This window comes from Rana temporaria, chromosome 6 (genome assembly GCF_905171775.1).
Source record: "Rana temporaria chromosome 6, aRanTem1.1, whole genome shotgun sequence".
Taxonomy (NCBI): Eukaryota; Metazoa; Chordata; class Amphibia; order Anura; family Ranidae; genus Rana; species Rana temporaria.
This window is the reverse complement of record NC_053494.1, coordinates 95107303-95126234: the sequence shown is the minus strand read 5'-3', so window position 1 is coordinate 95126234 and position 18932 is coordinate 95107303. Positions and strand designations below refer to the sequence as shown.

At 44.4% G+C, this 18932-nt stretch overlaps 1 protein-coding gene across 2 annotated transcripts in view; it reads right to left on the bottom strand.

The window, feature by feature from the left end:
- The window catches only part of GTF3C1 (general transcription factor IIIC subunit 1), a 307903-nt gene that overhangs the window by 79815 nt on the left and 209156 nt on the right, over positions 1 to 18932 (bottom strand). For both annotated transcript variants that reach the window (XM_040356997.1, XM_040356999.1), the window contains 2 exons: positions 12806 to 12887; positions 3083 to 3195 (listed from right to left, as the gene is read on the bottom strand). In XM_040356997.1, the coding sequence (XP_040212931.1) occupies positions 3083 to 3195; positions 12806 to 12887 (195 nt within the window). The remainder of the gene's footprint in view (positions 1 to 3082; positions 3196 to 12805; positions 12888 to 18932) is intronic.

Here is an 18932-nt window from a genome sequence, read left to right as displayed (position 1 = left end):
AGAACTTTAGGTGTCTCCTATTAAAGCTGCAGCCAAGAACAGGCACCATTGAATGGGTGAACACCAAGTAGCTAACCTAACAGAGCCGACAAGGCCAGATGCTGAAAAAAGTGAGCTATACAGGAAAGAAGGAGCCTGGAGCCTTGTACACACTATCAGATTTTCCAATGGGAATTGTGTGTTGGCCTAAAATCCGTTTGTACGCTCCATCAGACAATTGTTGTCAGACTTCCGCTGACAAATGTTGGATGGCAGGCTGATAAATTTTCCCATTGTGGGTACACAAGTCCGCCAGACAAATATCCGAAGTACAAACATGCATGCTCGGAATCAATGCTCACCAAACACGATATTAGCAAAAGGTGTCCAAACTGTGGTGTTCAAGAGCTGAAATTTCACATAGTACGTCAATACGTTCACGTTTGTTGGCGGACAATTGTGTGCCATCTGTATGCAAGACAAGTTCATGGCCAACGCCCTTTGGACAAAAGTCTAAAGTTTTGTCTGTGGAAAATCCGATCGCGTGTACAAGGCTTTAGGCTGGCCATATACGAGTCAAAATCCGAAATTTTCTTTCGGAAAATATTATTCAAGAATGTTTGTTTGAATTTTGCACCATTAGTGGACTGCAGCAACGGACGATTTTTGTGCGACTATTGAATTTGAGTGATTGGGCATGTTGGAAATTTGGGAAAAAATGTATGATTTTCTAATCAATGATGGGAAAATCATGAGCAATATAAAATAAAAAAACAAATGCATAAGAAAAAAGATTCCCAGAAACAAAAGATTCATGGCCACAAAAATTCTTCTCTGTAGCAACATGAGGTGAAATTAAAGGCTTGGTTGGTCAAATTTCAAAATCAATGGAGGCACCATCAGATCACAAAACACAAAATTTCTGATTTTTTAAAGATAATTTGTTTGGAATTCGACCCATTTATGGCTGGGCCTTACTCTCACTACATATACTTGAACAGGCATGTGAATCCACCCAGAATAGCAGAACCAGTTGCTGGAGAACCCTACAGAACACAACGGAGCTTCAAATCCCCTAAAGGGTGTCATGGCATACAAATAACTGACAGACTGGAAACCTAGACGAAAGAATGAATCCACTTTAGACACAAGAGGGAGCATCACAGGTTCCCTTTAAAGAACAAGGCATCCAGGGTCGAAACCCAGCTGACCAAAGTGACAGTCGAAAGTTAAAAAGCATTCAGTTGAACAAAAAAAAGGGTTAAACCCTTGGATTAGCTAAAAGAGAGAACATAATATATAGACAGACAGTGGTGCTCTGCCACACTCCCTTGTCATAGGGGGTGATTTGACAACAGCAGGAGGCAATGGCCCCGCTGCTATCAATCTACCCTGTGAGGAGGTAGAGATAGGAAAGAGCGACTGCTCTTGTGCACAGCACTGGATCGAAATCGGGCTCCAGTAAGTATAAAAAGGGGGGTGGATCCTGGAAACAGAAGGTTTTTTACCTTAATGGAGAGAATAAAAAAACGTAAGGCCCCACTCACACTTGTGCGACTTGTCATGTGACTTTGGACCCCAAAGTGTCATGTGACTTTGGACCCCATATTTCCCCATGAGTACCGTTCATATCTGTGCGACTTAAAGTCAAAGCGACTTTAAAGTAGTTCCTGCATTACTTTGGTCTGATTTTCAAGTGACTTGAGGGCCATAGACTAACGTAAACCCTCAAAGGTTGCATAAAAGTCACACCTGCATGATATATGTGCAACTTTGTAGCGCACAAACAATCACACTAGCCAAAGTTGCATCAAGTTGCAATGAAAACCGCACGAGTGTGAATGGACTAAGGCTTTAGAAACTTTAAGCTAATGCCTCAGGTCTGCGATCTGTTCTACTTTCTATTGATCATGTTATTCAGAGTGTGACTACACACACAGACTTTCATAAGATTTAGGGCTAATTCACACTAGATGCAGTCAGGTGCATTTTAAAACACAGCCAAAATGCAGTAAAAATGCATATGAGAGAAAAAAATTATTTCAACAAGCCTAGTTTATAACATTGTATTGCTTTTAAAAAAGTACAGCGTCTCATTTTTTCCACACTGTAAAACATGTAAACAAGAGCAAACACACCGCAAATGTGCATTAACGCATGCAAATGTGTATAAGTACAACTTAGTGAAGAAAATAAATAAATAAAATGCCAAAAATGCAGCACAAATAGACTTAAAGAACATTGCAAATTCTCATGCAAAAACCATGCCAACACGCATGCAGAAACGCAGAAAACTTGATGTAAATGAGCTCTTACACTGCAATTCTGCAGCACTGCACACAAATGAACTGTGGTATACAGTACTTACCCCATCGGCTGGGTGACCACAGGAAAAATTGTTTGCTAAAGATTTGTTTTTTTTAGCATTTCAACTCTGCTCATCCTCTTGCTATACAATGAATGAGCAGAAACTTGCTGAGGGGGGGGGGGGATTTTAATGCCCACCTCCACTGTAGTATGTTCAGTGATAGCCAGACAGGTGGTTTGCATAAGAACAGACTTATATTTAACTAGGTTTCATCTTTAAGCATTGGGACATATTGGTTACAGTGGCTAATTTAACAAAGAAAAAAAAAAAGAAAAGAAAAACAAACATGCAACCAACAGTAAAATTGTCCATATCATTCAAGTGCCAAATGTGGTCACTTGAAACCTAGCCCCAGAAGGGGAGAGGCTTAGTGGCAACGTATAGCCCGGGCCCAAAAGACAAAGATGCTCCACAAGGATAAAGGAGTTAATTTGAAGATTAAATAAGACATTCAACAGTACCTACTATGGATGAGCTCAGACGTGTTCGGTCCCTGCCAGGAAGCGATCATTGTACCGAGCCAAATCATAAGCGGCCAAAGCATTCCCTGCCACAGCTGCAATTATAAACTTCCATACATACCTGTGGCTCCTTATAACTGGCTAAACCCCTTATAACTGGCTTTGCATAGTGACAGCTTCCTGGCAAGCCCACTCAGGTGAGTTCAAATTAGGAACCGAAAACATGAGCTCATCAATAGTGCCTACATATCTGTAAGTCTTGTTGCTTTGCTACCTATTGAAGAGCTCATCCACAGTTTCTGGAATTGCATATGCTGGATCATCCATCTTTGTGCTGAACTTCACTCTCAGGCGTTCTACAAATTCCTTGAACTCTGCAGCGCAAATCTTAGGAAAAAAAAAAGAAAAAAAAAAAAGAAAGGTTACAGGACTGCATCTTTAACTATACCCCTTTATAAACAGACGCTGTAATGGTTTTGTATATAATGTATTTCTTTAAAAAAAAAAAATAATAATAATAAAAAAACAAAATAAAAAAAAAACAAATGTAGGGCGAAATGATAGTGTCTTCACAAAGGGCCTTCTCTTAACCGCCTTATACATGTTACATGAGATCCCTTGCAGCTCCTTACTTTTCCTCCACAGCGTGCAAGAAAATGCAGTGTTTAAGGGCTTGAGGGCGGATGAAGAGACCCATGGTCTCCAGAGGCAAAGGCTTTCCCCATAAACTCCAACATAGAAGCTGAAAGTTTCTCCCTAGTTAAAAAGGGGGGAACAGGGAGTCCCTGAAGGATTAGAGCAGTGGAGATTGAGATTTAAAGTAAATGAAGCAGAAATACCTGAGGGAATCGGATTCACTTCATCATGGCCTGTGCGTGTGTGTACCCGCCCCACTTTCCTGATTCCCTTGTGCCCAATGTCCACCATATGGATCAAGGGATACCCTGAGGGGTACTTATGACCAAAGTTGCATAACAGAAGGGGTATAGCAATCCTGTCTCTTATGACTGAAGGCTGCTAAATAGCCTGGTGAGAGTGAAAGTGTAAAGCAGGCCCTTGAAATGGAGCAGGGTTGTGTCTACAGCAGCAGAGTGCATTGTTCTGAAGCATAGCATTTGCTCAAGATGGTGCCTGGGCTGAAGAGGGCCTGAGGTACTGCACCAGGGGGCAGGACTATGCACACAGTGCTGGCTACAGCCTATCCAAATGTGTCACAGGAGATGCAAAGTATTTACCACAGCAATAGTAAAAGTGTTTCATGGCATAGCATAGTCGTGAAGATAATTTAGAGCATAACAGCCAATCTGCGCTATGAAAGAATGGGTCTGAAGCTGGTGGATTGCACTCAAAAACGGGGTTGGGTATGGATGCATGGTGTAACGGACCTATGAACTATTCTGCCTACAGAGGACTGCATGACTTGTTACTGAGCTCAAAGGGTTAATTGTAGAGTGACTTTTTCACTGCTAAATGCTAATTGACGCTCTGTTGTGTATTACCAGTTAACAGCCTCCTGCCAGGTGTATGCTAACGTGATGATCTGTGAGTGTGTATTGTTCTAAAGGTTAATTGAATTCTATTGAGAAAGAAATGTGCCCGGCCAGGTCATGTTAAGTGGATCTCGGTGCCGGAACGTCTAGAGACTGATTGATTCAAGGAGATGTCATTATTTCAAAGTATCTGTGTGAAGGGGGGTGGAGATTGTCATTGTTCCTGTCACAGTTGTAAGCACATATAAGCTAAGGGAAATGTCCCATTAAATCAGTCCTGCTTGACTCTTCAAAACGTAGCCCCGTCTCGTTTCTTGGAAGGGCGTTCGATGGGATGATACCGGCGGTACCTGCATATCGCCACTTGCCAGCGAAAAAGGACTTCCCCAACGGCTGATACCCCCTCACTACCAGTGGGTAGCCGTTACACATGGGATGGGAGATGAATCCCTGCAATGTAGCAGCATAGTCCCCACATAATAAATGTGACCTTTTAGTGGCTAGCCATTGTTTTGCGAAATCCCACACATTGGTACAATTAAAATATAGGATGATTGATCATATACCCCCCACTTGATAGAATTTGGAAAATGTGTGGACTGAAGACCAAGTTGCAGTTTTACAGATCTAAACCAATGAAGCCTGGTGATGCACTGCCCATGACGCAATTATCCCCCTGGTAGAGTGCGCCCTAACAGAAAAAGGAGGAGTCCTGTTCTTTAGACCATAGGCTTGAATAATTGTGTGTCAAATCCACCTGGAGATAGTGGAGCTTGATGCCGCTTGTCCCCTCTTGGGACCATCTGTCAAAATAAACAAAACTGTCTGTTTTGTGTATCTGAGCGGTTGCCTGCAGATACACCTTTACTGCTCTCACTAGATCTAGAGAGTGCAATAATTTTTCCTCTGCTGTCTGCGGATCCAGAAAAAAAAGAAGGCAGAACAATGTCCCGATTTAAATGATAAACGGACACCACCTTAGGTAAAAAGGCAGGATGGGGTCGTAGTACAATTTTGTCTTTGTGATAATTTAAATAAGGCTCTTTGCAAGAAAGATACTAATTCAGACACTCTTCTAGCCAAAGAGATAGCAATCAAAAAAGCCAATTTTATGCTTGAAATGATCAGCGGAATCTGACAATACTAAATTCAGATCCCATGGGTACAAGGTAGACTTGACTGGCGGATTGAACCCCCTGAATGAAAGCCCGAACTAGAGAATGAGATGCCAGGGGTCTTTGAAAGACTGATAGAGGCGATATTTGACCCTTAATGGTACTAAGGGATAATTTCATATCCACTCCTATCTGGCAAAAGGCGGGAATCCTACTTATGTCATATCTGAGGATCCCATTTCTTGGTTTCACACCAGGAAACATATGCCTTCCAGACTCTATAGTAGATAAGCCTGGAGGCTGGCTTTCTATCATTAAGGAGTGTAGAAAGAACTGCACCCGAGATCCCTCGTCTCTTCAAAATGTGGGTCTCGGCAACCAGACCGTCAAATTTAGCTTTTGTAAGGAAGGATAAAACACTGGACCTTGCGACAGCAGGTCGTGACAAAGTGGAAGCTTCCAAGGTCTTCCTAATGACATCTTTTTGATTTCGGCATTCCAGGGCCTTCTGTGCCAATTTGGGGCCACTAGGATTACTGGAATTCCTTCCTTCTTGATCCTGCAAAGTAGCCTTTGTAAGAGAGCGCTCGGAGGAAACGCATAGATCAGTGAAAACTGATTCCAGGGAATTATTAGAGCATCAACTTCCTGTTGAACCTGAAGGCTAGTAGATCTACATCTGGGGTCCCCCATGTCTAGCATATGACCTGAAAGATATCGGGGTGGAGAGACCACTCTCCTGGTAATGGTTGCTGGCGACTCAGGTAGTCCACTTGCCAGTGTTCTACCTCTGGAATGAATATTGCAGAGAGACAAAGAACATGTTCTTCTGCCCATGTCAAAATCCGATTTACCTCCTTCTGAGCACCCTGACTGTGGGTGCCTCCTTGGTGATTGATGTAAGCTACTGCAGTAGCATTGTTGGATTGAATCCGAACTGGGTGGCCCTGTAACCTGTGTGTCCAGGTTTTGAAGTAAACTGCCTGCATTTCCAGTATGTTGATGGGCAGGCTCCTTTCGGTCTTGGCCCAGGTTCCCTGGACTGAAGCTTCTTCCAACACTGCTTCCCAGACCATTAGGATGGCATCCATAGATACCACCTTCCAGGTGACTGGGAGAAAGGAAGGATCTTTCTTTCCGCAAGTTCCTGGTTTTTAACCACCAACTGAAGTTTTGGCACTGAATGTGAAGAGAGGCGCATGGGTAAATTCAGAGCTTGGATCTTCCTGTTCCAGGCGGCTAAAATACTGCCTTGAAGTAGTCTCGAATGAAACTGGGTGTAAGGGACAGCCTCAAAGGAGACTACCATCTTCCCCAATAGCCTCATGCAAAGGCGAATAGATGTTTTTTTTTTTTGCTTTGACCCTGTGGATCAGGTCCTATAGCGACTTGATCTTTGGCTCTGGTAGGAATACCCGGCTTTGGGCTGTGTCTATGATTATGCTCAAATACTCTACCCTTCTTTGGGCTTGTAGAGAGGATATTTCTATCCAGGTATCTTATTGTGGTGAGCACAGCATGATCTAATCCTGCCACTGACTGATCTATCACGAGTAGATCGACTAGGTAGGCTGTTATCGCTATGCCTTGTGCTCTGAGATTTGCCAACAGAGGGGCTAGTACCTTTGTAAATACCCGGGACACGGTAGCCACACCAAAGGGCAGAGCCACAAACTGGAAGTTGCAATGTTCTACCGCAAACCTTAAGAACTTTTGGTGAGAGGGATATATAGGCACATGTAAATATGCGTCAATGTCTATAGACGCCATGAATTCTCTGCCTTGTAGGGTGGGGACCACTGATCGAATAGTTTCCATTCGGGAAATGGCGAATGTTCAGAAACTGATTTAGAGATCTTAGATCCAGGATGGGTCTGACATCTCAGTTTGGTTTTGGAATCACAAAGAGGTTTGAATAAAAGCTTGAACCTTGCTCCTTTAGGGGTACTTCTGTGATCACGCCTTGGGACAGCACGTGATCCAATCCCTTGAAGAAGGACGCTCTTTTTAGTGCATCTTTGAAGAGCCTTGAGCTTCGGAACCGAGGAGATGGGATCTCTCAAAATTCCAGTTTGTACCCTAGGGATACTGTGGATACTACCCATCTGTCCTGGATTTCTGTCTGCCATGCCGCTGAAAACTGACAAAGCCATCCCCCCACTTGGCCGAGCGGGGCGCCTCTTCATGAAGAGGCTTTGGGGTTTTGCTTGTTAGCCTTTGAACCCCACTGCTTCTTGTTCTTCTGGGCCTGGTCTTCTTTAGCATTTCTGGCTGGCTGAAAATGCCGTTGCCACTGGCTAGAGGTAGATTTACCAGGAGTCGGGGAGAGAGAGCGTTTAAAACAAGGTCGCTTGTTTTTCTTCTTCTCTGGTAAGAGAGTGGTCTTCCCACTCGATATCTTCTGGATATATTTTTCCACATCTTCCCCAAAGAGGCGTTCGCTAATGAAAGGGGAAACTGGCCAAACGTTTTTTGCATGGTGCCTCTGCTGACCAATGCTTTAGCCAAAGAATTCTGTGCATATGCACCAGCTGGAGTGTGAGACGAGATGCTTGCTGAACCAAATCTCTCATAGCAGCTATTGTAAAACATAAGGCTTTAGGCAAATTCTCCCACAATTTAACTTATTCTGGAGGCAGCTCCTTCAGCCCCTGTTTTACTTGGTCCTTGAGGACCTGACACATGCCTAGGGCTGCTACAGCAGGTTGGGCAACTGAATCGGCCAGAAGGAAGATTTTAGTAAAGATTCCAACGTCTTTTCCGAAGGAACTTTAAACACCTGTACGTTATCCACTGGACAAGTCAGGTTCTTATTTATACAAGAAATAGCTGCATCTACAGAAGGCAGACTCCACTTCTTGGAAAACTCTTCCTCCATAGGATAGAGAATGTCAAACTTCTTAGGCGGCGAGAAACGCTTATCTGGATGTAGCCAGTCTGCGTAGATTAACTTTTTTTTAATAACGGATGAACCGGAAAGGAACATGCACCCTGCTGGGATTTTAATGAACCCCGGAGGAGACAGGTGATTCAGTTAACTCCGAGGAGGGCAACCTGAATTCAGTATGCATAACATTGTACCTGTGACCTTAGCATCTGGGAAGCAAAGAAGGGTTCCTCCAATATGGCTGATCCATCCTCATCCCTGTCCTCTGTAGGTGTTACCTCATCCTCATGCTTCTCCTCATCAGATTTTTCTGAAAGGGGATCTAAAACCACCAAAGGAAATCTGCTTCGCTTTTTGCCCTTTTGCAAGGACTTTGCGATTAGCGTAGCGATCTTCCCTTCAAATTTTTCCAGGGCTGTGGTAAAAGTGTCCTCAGTGACATATGCAGGCCCAGGTGCCACCAGAGAAATTGATACACCTGATAGTGGCAAAGGTACTTCAAAATTTATAGGGGAGGAAGGTACCGAGCAGGCACGGCTAGAGCCCCCTGTCTCAGGCGGTGGTGCTTTCTTAGTCCCTGAATTCCTTCTAAGGGAAGACATATTACCAAGCAACAAGCCGAGGCAACACAACGCATATACTACTGTGCTCAGTTTAGCAATATACATATAGTATGCAACTTAAACACAGTTTCATGCAATGGAGTAGGTGTCTCTTTTGGTAGTGCCCCACCACCTAGAGCTTAAGTGCCCCCTGAATGCTGCTGTGTGTCCCAAAGGAAGAGCTGCCGGCCTCCGCGACTCCTTTATGGCTCCTGTATTGAGCGCCATGCTTTAAACCAGTGTGCCCGTGTCTGCTCACAATCCCACTCCTCCTCCACCCCTGCCACCGATAAAGAACGTACGTGTGACCTAGGGCAAATGGCGGCTGTCCTGGGATGAGAGGGAGCCTCCCTCTGCTTATCTGACTGTGCTGTGGCGTTCTTGCCCAGCGTTGAGGAGAGAAGCGGTGGCCTTTCTTATGCAGTGCTCTGCAGTGAAGGAAGTGTGCTTGTCCTGCCGGATCTGGTATAGAGCGTTATGAGTAAAACTCAGCTCTTTACTCCCTCTAGAGGCAAAAAAAGAGAAAATTGGAAAAAGGTTCTTAAGATTGTTCTTAGGATTCCTTTTCCTCTTACCTTTATCCCTGCCGCAGGTTTTTCTGCTGAAAATTCAGACAGCACCATCTTCACCCATCACGGCAGGTTTTGTGTGCCAACCTTCAGGGATATGGGTTCCTATTTAACGGAGACCTCTCCCCTGGGCCTTGTAAAAGACTCTTACCAGGACTTTTAGCTTATGGAGCAAAAGTGCTGGACCCTAGAGCCCAGTTCTCCGAAGAGAGACATTACAGGCGATGCCTCGTGCATGAGGACCGGATCCCATCCAGTTTCAGTGTAATTTATCTGGCGTCTTGGATGGATCCAAAAGCATAGCTCTTTTTACCCCAATAGGGTCTATTTGGTAGAGCTTTCCTTAGCACATCCAACACCTTAGACCAGGGCTCAAAATTTCAAGTCCTGAGCTACTAGCCAGGCCTCAAGGCATACTCGCCACCAGTTGCCCCGCCCAACCCCTACCATGTTCCGCCCCTAATCCCGCCCCTAGACACGCCCTCATAAATCTCATGAAATTACACTTAATATTTATTACCTAATTCTACATAAAACATTTAACAACAACTTAATCCGTGCCCAAAAATGCAGCCTGCCCATGTCTACCAATGGAGCAAAATGTCCCCATTTTCCAGCCAGAGTCCCCTCACCCACATTGCAGCCAGAGTCCCACCCCCCCACACATATTGCAGCCAGAGTCCCCCCCACACACATATTGCAGCCAGAGTTCCCCCCACACACATATTGCAGCCTGAGTCCCCCCCACACATATTGCAGCCAGAGTCCCCCCCCCACACATTAGCCAGAGTCCCCCCCCCACACATTAGCCAGAGTCCCCCCCACACACATATTAGCCAGAGTCCCCCCCACACATTAGCCAGAGTTCTTCCCCCCCACACACATATTAGCCAGAGTTCTTCCCCCCCCCCACACACATATTAGCTAGAGTTCTCCCCCCCCACACACATATTAGCCAGAGTTCTTCCCCCCCCACACACATATTAGCCAGAGTTCTCCCCCCCCACACACATATTAGCCAGAGTTCTTCCCCCCCACACACATATTAGCCAGAGTTCTCCCCACCCCACACACACATACATATTAGCCAGAGTTCTTCCCCCCCCCCACACACATATTAGCCAGAGTTCTACCCCCCCCCCACACACATATTAGCCAGAGTTCTTCCCCCCCCCACCGCACATATTGGCCAGAGTTCTCCCCCCCCCAATGCACATATTGGCCAGAGTTCTCCCCCCCACCGCACATATTAGCCAGAGTTCTTCCCCCCACACACACACATATATATATATTAGCCAGAGTTCTACCCCCCCACACACATATAAGCCAGAGTTCTTCCCCCCCCCCACCGCACATATTAGCCAGAGTTCTCCCCCCCCCACCGCACATATTGGCCAGAGTTCTTCCCCCCCCCACGCACATATTAGCTAGAGTTCTTCCCCCCCCCACACACATATATTAGCCAGAGTTCTTACCCCCCCCCACACACATATATTAGCCAGAGTTCTTCCCCCCCCACACACATATATATATTAGCCAGAGTTCTCCCCCCCCCCCCCGCATCCTACCTGTGCTGGGTAGGAGAGGAGGAGCCGCCGCCGAATGGTTCAAACCGCGGGGAACATTACAGCTTTCAATTCAATAGCTGTGTGTGTTCCCCACAGCGTGCGTCTTTTACAGCCCCTCCCCTCTTGTCCGGGAAACTTTGACAGATCACCCATCCAATCCTGGGATGGGTGATCTGCCTATCAGTTTCCCGGAGGGGAGGGGCTGTATAAAACGCACGCTGCGGGGAACACACACAGCTATTGAATTAAAAGCTGTAATGTTCCCCGCGGTTTGAACGCTGCGGCGGCTCCTCCTCCTCCTCCTCTCCTCGCTCGCCCCCCCTGCTCCCAAGCAGCCAGCCAGTCAGACACTCGCCAACCCTCAAAATGTACTCGCAAAATGCGAGTGTAAATTTTGAGGGCTGCCTTAGACACTAGTGAAAAAACTGAGGTACTTCCCTGATTGGAGGGGTTATATAGAGGGGGAACCGTCTTCAATTGGTTGTGTCAGTGTCCAATCACCGCCATTATGTAATGAATGGCTCTGTGTCCCGTGGTGTACGAGAAAGAAGTGTAACAGGTTCCAAAAGGTGAACTTATCCATTAAACCTCAATATCTAGGGTATGCTATTCTCATTGTTATTGATGTGCCTGGTGTCCTCATTTCAAGATTAAAGTGATCTCAGGTGACTTAATACCGTGGACTGAGGAGCCGTTTGGCCACAGTAAGGGTAGACATGTTTGGTGCAAACCAAACAGCATTTCAGTAGAACCTCACACCAACTGTGAAGCATGGTGGTGGAATATTAAAGTGATTGTAAACGATCACCTTGTAAAACAACCTATTCAGTTTAAAATAGAAATGAAAGGCATAGATTTAAAAAATATATAAATACCTTTTAATAAGTGATCACATTCCCTGTTCTCAGCTGCATAAGAGCTGGGGAGAAGGGCAGAAGCATACTGATCTTCCCAGTGAATGGCTGTGCAGCGGGGCGCACAGCTGGAAACTTACCATGCTGTGCTCTCATGCTTAGTGTGGTAATTATTTAATAGGAAAGCAGAGGGACTGGCAGGAACACCAGGGATTTCACATAAAGGAAGCAATACAAAGAGAACATGAGACTCTCTCATACAAGTACATGGTACAACAGCCAAATACATCAGGAATATAAAGTGTTGGGGTAACAAACGCTTTAGGGAATGGGGCTGCTTTGCTTCTTCACCACCTAGGCACCTGCAGTCATTGAGTCAACTATGACTATTTAGGCCAATTGCATGTCTGTCTCTCTCTCTCTCTCTCTCTCTCTCTATATATATATATATAAAAATCAATCATAAAATATAGTTTTATTTGATCAAGACATTTTGCTATACAACACCATCAAGGACCATCTCCCTAATCATGTTGTAGGCATCTGAAGGTCCCAGACAGACTAGATGCACTTTAATAATAAAACAGGTTCAAGTGCTGTTACTTATGTACAGTATGTGTGGACATACCATCAATGCAGCATCAGATGACAGCGACAACATATAGGAAGGGTTATCTTGCTGTTATTTATGGGTAGGCTTTTATCCCAAAACTGAATTGCTCAAGTTGGCAGGCTTTGCTACCAACGCCAAAATGCCCAAACTGAAATGAACCAAGTAGAATTAGCATTGAAGTAATATAACTGTACTGGTGATTTTATATTTACTATTGATGTTCGTATCTAGCGCTCCAAAAACAAATTGAATTTTTTTGTAAGCAAGAGTACTGTGGTCAAAATAAAGTACAGTCATACCTTTAGATCATCATAATAAGCTTTCCGATTCATAAAGTCATCTACAAGGCCTTTTTCTTGATAAACCTCTGCCAAACACACCCTAAAAAAAAAAAGACGACATCATAAGTAAACCTAAAATAACATTTGATTCAAATATTATATAGCTCAACTGGGAAAGCATGGCATGAAAAGGTTGCCCGACAGGCTTAAAGCGGTATTTAACCCAAAACCAACAATGTAATATTATTGCAGCTTATTACCTGATCATTCGACGTTTAGTGGCTGCATCAGGGTTTCTTTTCTTAGGCAATTTTCCCTGTTTTCACCTGGTGATCTGGCCCATAGCACATCTCCTTTATTAAAATGCCTCCACTCTGGAAGAAGTACGGTATCTTATGATAGTAGCAGTATCGGGGGGGGTTGGGTTAGTGTTGGATGTTCTGATCCAGATCAGAATAGAGAATCCAAGATTCATTCTGCACAGTACAGCCTTGGAAGAGATCCCAGGTTTCGCACCGAGCAAAAAAAGAAAAAAAAAAAAAAAACACCCAAGTGCAAAGTCAGACTTTAAAAGAAGTCAGTTCCTGAGTAATGAGAGCATAGATCGGATAAACTGAATGCACTGATTCACTAGAGCATCTACTGCAAAAACTCTGGGATCCCTGACAATGAAGATGATCCAGCAGAGTTTGCATCTAAACTTGGAGGCTAAGAGAGCCATATTTGGTGTACCTCACCCATGACAAAAGTTTCAAACACCTTAGGGTGAGGACCAGCCTCCACAGTGCAAGCAATGTTGACTGAAACAAACATGTCGGTCCGGGCTGGAGCGGGAATTACCATCTGTGTCAAAAACTGATCCATTTCCCTGTAATTTGTGAGACCTGGAATTTTTCGCCGATGTATGTCACTAGTCTGATGGAATCCACATCAGATGATCTTGCATATGGAGGGACTAAACTAAAATGTCCTTGGTTCTGGAATGTTGCATGGGAGTGGAGTTTTCTCCCACGACCAAGTCCATTGTACCAAGAAGGTACCTATGTACCAGTAGACAGGAGCACAGAAAGACCAGGTTTATAAAAAAAAGTCAGAGTTTGGGGCAAGGAAGACATAGGAGTGTTGTGAAAAGCAGACAGGCAGTAGGCATTTCATGATCCCCCAAAGAGATTGGAAGGTGCCCCAATATAGAGGGAGCAATGACTGGCTCATTGGTTACCATGCTGATTATCATATCTGATGGAATGATAATAGAACAGATGTTCTGCTGCCATGATTCCAAGTTAGAGAAGCTGCGCCTGAGCTTTGAAAGGTTCCCCAAACCAAAGGTGACCAAGACCCAGAATCTCAAAGTCCTGGGATCAATATTAGGAAGAGGCCTCCTCCTAAGGACTAAAGTTGGCCTATAACAACCAAAACAACTTCAATTTCAATGTTGCACCCATAGACTCATTGCATATAGACCCTGGAGGAGAGGGAGTAGCAGATGTTGGGCCACATAGCTGATGGCACACAGAGATAACCAGCAGTATGTATATACGTGCAAGACAAAAATAGTGGACTCACGACTACAATACTCAAGGCCCTCATTGTAGGGAGGGGAAAGATGGTTAGCCACAACCAATGACTGTCTTACAATGGCCAGCAAGAGTGTCAGCAACTGCAAAGGTGACTCACAAATCAACTGCAGAGCAGAAGGGGTTAATGGCCTGGCATAACTAGGTCAACTCAGCCTGGTGGCAAGGGTAATTGAACACCACCTTTAGAACTGAAAGTACATAAGACGGGACTCCGACAAGGTCACCTTACGCCACCCCAAAAAAAAACAACACAGAAAGAAAAGGTGGTGTACAGACCAAATATCAGGTAGAAAGGGTTGAAGAACAGCAGGGGTCAAATACCTCATGCAACTAGATAAAGAGCTGCACAAATGGTATACAAAAGGAGGTGGAACCACAAGGGTAGAGCTGCACGATTCTGACTAAAATGAGAATCACAATTTGCTTAGAATAAAGATCATTATTCTCATATGATTCTTGCAACGTAACATTTTTCACATTATAGAAAAAAATTGGGCTAACTTTACTACATCTAGAGAGTGCAATCATTTTTCCCCTGCCGACTGCGGCTCAGGAAAAAAGGAAGGTAAAACAATATCTTGATTTAAATGAAATGTCGACACTACTAGGAAGGTAGGATTGGGACCTAACACACTTTTGTGTTTGTGACAAACTAAATAAGGCTCCTTACAGGAAAGGGCTGCCAATTCAGGAACTCTCCTAGCAGAGGAGATAGCAACCAGAAAGGCCAATTTCCTACTCAAAAGAATTACACGTATTTTCACCAACTGCCAGATGCCTTGGATGTACTAGTGGGGTCTCTTTCCCTCCTACAATAACTCATAAAAAAGAGGAGTGCCCCTCATGGTGTAGTACGTAAAAAATGTATTGGTTGCTTAAAAACAGATAAGTATTGCACTCACATTTGGTGGTGCCCGTATGCCGGCACCAAGCTTCTCCAGCCGTGTTTTGTGTTTGCGACAAACTAAATAAGGCTCCTTACAGGAAAGGGCTGCCAATTCAGGAACTCTCCTAGCAGAGGAGATAGCAACCAGAAAGGCCAATTTCCTACTCAAAAGAATTAATGGAATATGGCAAATAAATTCAAAGGGCTGCTTTTGCAAGACTGACAACACTAGATTCAAATCCCATGGGCACAAGGGAGGTTTGACTGGCGGATTCAACCGTAGTATCCCCTGAATAAATGCCTGAACTAGGGAATGAGATGCCAGCGGTCTCTGAAAGAAAACTGACAGAGCCGAGATTTGGCCCTTAATAGTACTCAGGGCTAGTTTCATATACACACCCAATTGACAAAAAGCCCAAATCCTACTAAAGACATATTTTTGAGAGTTCCACCCTCTGGATTCACACCAGGAAACATATGCCTTCCAGATTCTGTAATATATGAGCCTGGAGGCTGGCTTTCTAGCATTAATGAGAGTGGAAAGAACTGGACCCTGCAAGAGCAGGTCTTGGCGAAGAGGAAGAATCCAAGGTTTCCCCACCATCATCATTATGATGATTTCGGTGTACCAGGACCTTCTGGGCCAATTCGGAGCCACCAGGAGTACTGGTATTCCATCTTTTTTGATTTTGCAAAGCAACCTCTGTAAGAGCGGAACCGGAGGGAATGCATAGATCAGGAAAAATGTATTCCAGGGAATTATAAGTGCATCCGTCCGGAAGGCTAGAGGATCCCTTATCCTTGACACAAAAGTGTCCAACTTCTTGTTGAACGTGGAAGCTAGTAAGTTTACATCCGGGGTGCCCAATTTCTGGCATATAGGCTGAAAATTTTCGGGGTGGAGAGACCACTCTCCTAGTAACAGTTGCTGGCGGCTCAGGTAAACCGCTTGCCAATTCTCTACTCCTGGAATAAAGATTGCAGAAAGACATGACTGTAACCTGTGTGTCCAGGTTCACTGCCCAAATCTCCAATATATTGATGGGCAGGCTCCTTTCGAACTTGGACCAAATCCCTTGGGCCGAGGCCTCTTCCAGGACTGCCCCTCACCCGGAAAGGCTGGCATCCGTGGATACCACCTTTACGGTTACCGGGAGGAAGGATTTTCCGGTTGGTAAATTCTAGGTGTTTAACCACTTCAGCCCTGGAAGAATTTACCCCCTTGCTTACCAGAGCACTTTTTGCGATTCGGCACTCTGTCGTTTTAACCGATAATTGCACAGTCGTGCGATGTGGCACCCAAACAAAACTGACTTCCTTTTTTCCCACAAATCCCACAAATCAAGCTTTCTTTTGGTGGTATTTAATCACATCTGCGGTTTTTATTTTTTGCACTATAAACAAAAATAGAGCGTAAATTTTGAAAAAAAAAAAATACCAATAATACCAATATTTTTTTACTTTTTGCTATAATAAATCTATATATATTAAAAAAAAAAAAATTTCCCTCAGTTTAAGCCGATATGTAATCTTCTACATATTTTTTTTCCTCATTCAGATATTTAACAGTTCATTAAAAACAGGAACAAATTATTCCTTATATGCATCATAGTCTTAGTAGAAATACAAAATACAAAAAGTGAGGCCACCTTAATTGACATACTGAGAAAAAAGGGAGAAAAAAAAATAGCATTTACTGGAGTAGGAGAAACACCCGGGTCGGGAAGTCTATATATTATTTTACCCAATTTCGATATAATGGTACTATTTCTCATCCCTTCCCACTCTTTATTCCTCCCCACTTAGTACTACTCCATTAATTTCGTAGAGCAATTCCCCCGCCCGGTTGTCTCCCCTCGACCAGCTAGGTCTCGAGGCTACAATGACCATAACTCTACTGGATTATCACGCATGTGCATTTTCAATCAGATATTATATTTTGGTTATTCTTCACCCCTACTGTAATTCTTGCCCTCTAAAGAGGAACACCTTTTTTCTCCAACCATGGCTTCCACATCGCCTCAAAGTCCTTAAGATTACCTCTTTTTATGTAGACTGCTCTTTCTTTACAAATTGTCTCATTTATTACCCTGATCCATTCTCTTACTGCCGGAGGCGTGGTCGCCTGCCATCTCATGGCTATTAATTTTCTGGCTTGAAACAGACATCTCAATATCACAACTGTAGTGCTGCTCTTCTCCTCCCGTTCTTTCCTGTACCCCAATACACACAGTGTGGCCTCCATCTCCATAGGTATTCCAAATGTGTCACTCAAGATATTAAGCACTCCCTCCCAGTATCGAAACAGCTTTGGGCAGCGCGACACCATGTGTATTACGTCTCCAGGCCCCTGGCATCTAGGACATTTATCATCTAGTCGTCTTCCGTACTTAAACAGGCGCTTGGGCGTATAATAAGCTCTATTTATCAACATCAGGTGGGAGACTTTCTGCGGGAGTGAAACCTTCGGTCCCATCTCCAAAATTCTCCTCCACTGCTCCTGTGTTATTTCCCCTATGTCCTCTTCCCATCTCTCAATTACTTTAAGGAGATTAGACCCTGTGTTGACCTTTTTGCTTATCTGTCCATATATTTCAGATAGGAGACCCTTAGTTGGGCCTACCTTAACTAAATTTTGGAAGAGGGGCATTTTATTCCACTCTAGAGTTTGTGTCCTAAATTGGGCTTCAAGGGCATGCCATACCTGTAGATAAGTAAAGAATGAGTGTTGCGGTATATTAAATTCCGCTCTCAAATCCAGGAATTTCCTATACCTACCACCCTTATACAGTTGTCTCAGCCTTTTAATACCATGTATTTCCCATTCCCCAACCTTTCCTATCTGGAGGATTTCCTACAAATTGATATTATTCCACAGAGGGGTATATTCAGTAAACCCAATGTATCCCATCAGTTTAACCGTTTTCCTTCCCCTTGGTGGACTGACCTTCAGCGACATCCTTAATAATATCGTCCAGCGCGGTACCAAAAAGTCTCCCACGTTTGAAGGGTAAATCTGAATATTCAATAGAAGCAGCAGAATGGCGGTGGAACACCGCAATGTGGATGAGAAGGCTGAGGTAGGGACTTCCCTGAGGCAGAGCACCCCCCAGAAAAAAACGGGCCCGGACACCCCACAGTCCCCCACTGGGACCCGGAGTCCCCCCCAGTCACAGCGGGTCCTTTAGAGCAGAAGGGGAAATGTGACAGAGCAGGAAAAGGGAGGATAGGAGAACCTCCTAATCCCAGGAATGCCCAGCTGTTCCAGCCCACCGAGGCAGGAGGGACTGTACTTACCTGTCCATGCGAGGACCTGCTGGTGCATTCCTGACAGGCTTACAACCGCGTTGAAGTAGCTGTCGTCCTCTCCTATGAACAGGAACATAACCCATATGTCAAGACTTGTGAAGGCTGTGTCCGTCCATGGACGAAAAGAGAAATGGGGGATAGTTTTATTGCATTTTTATTTATTTCAATTTTTTTTACTAGTAATGGCGGCGATCTGCGATTTTTATTGTGACCGTGACATTGCAACTGACATATCAGACACCTTTGACGCCATTCACATTTATACAGCGATTAGTGGTATAAAACTACACTGATTACTGTATATATGTGACTGGCAGGGAAGGGGTTAAATATGTTCCCTAATGTGTTATTCTAACTGTTCGGGGAGGGG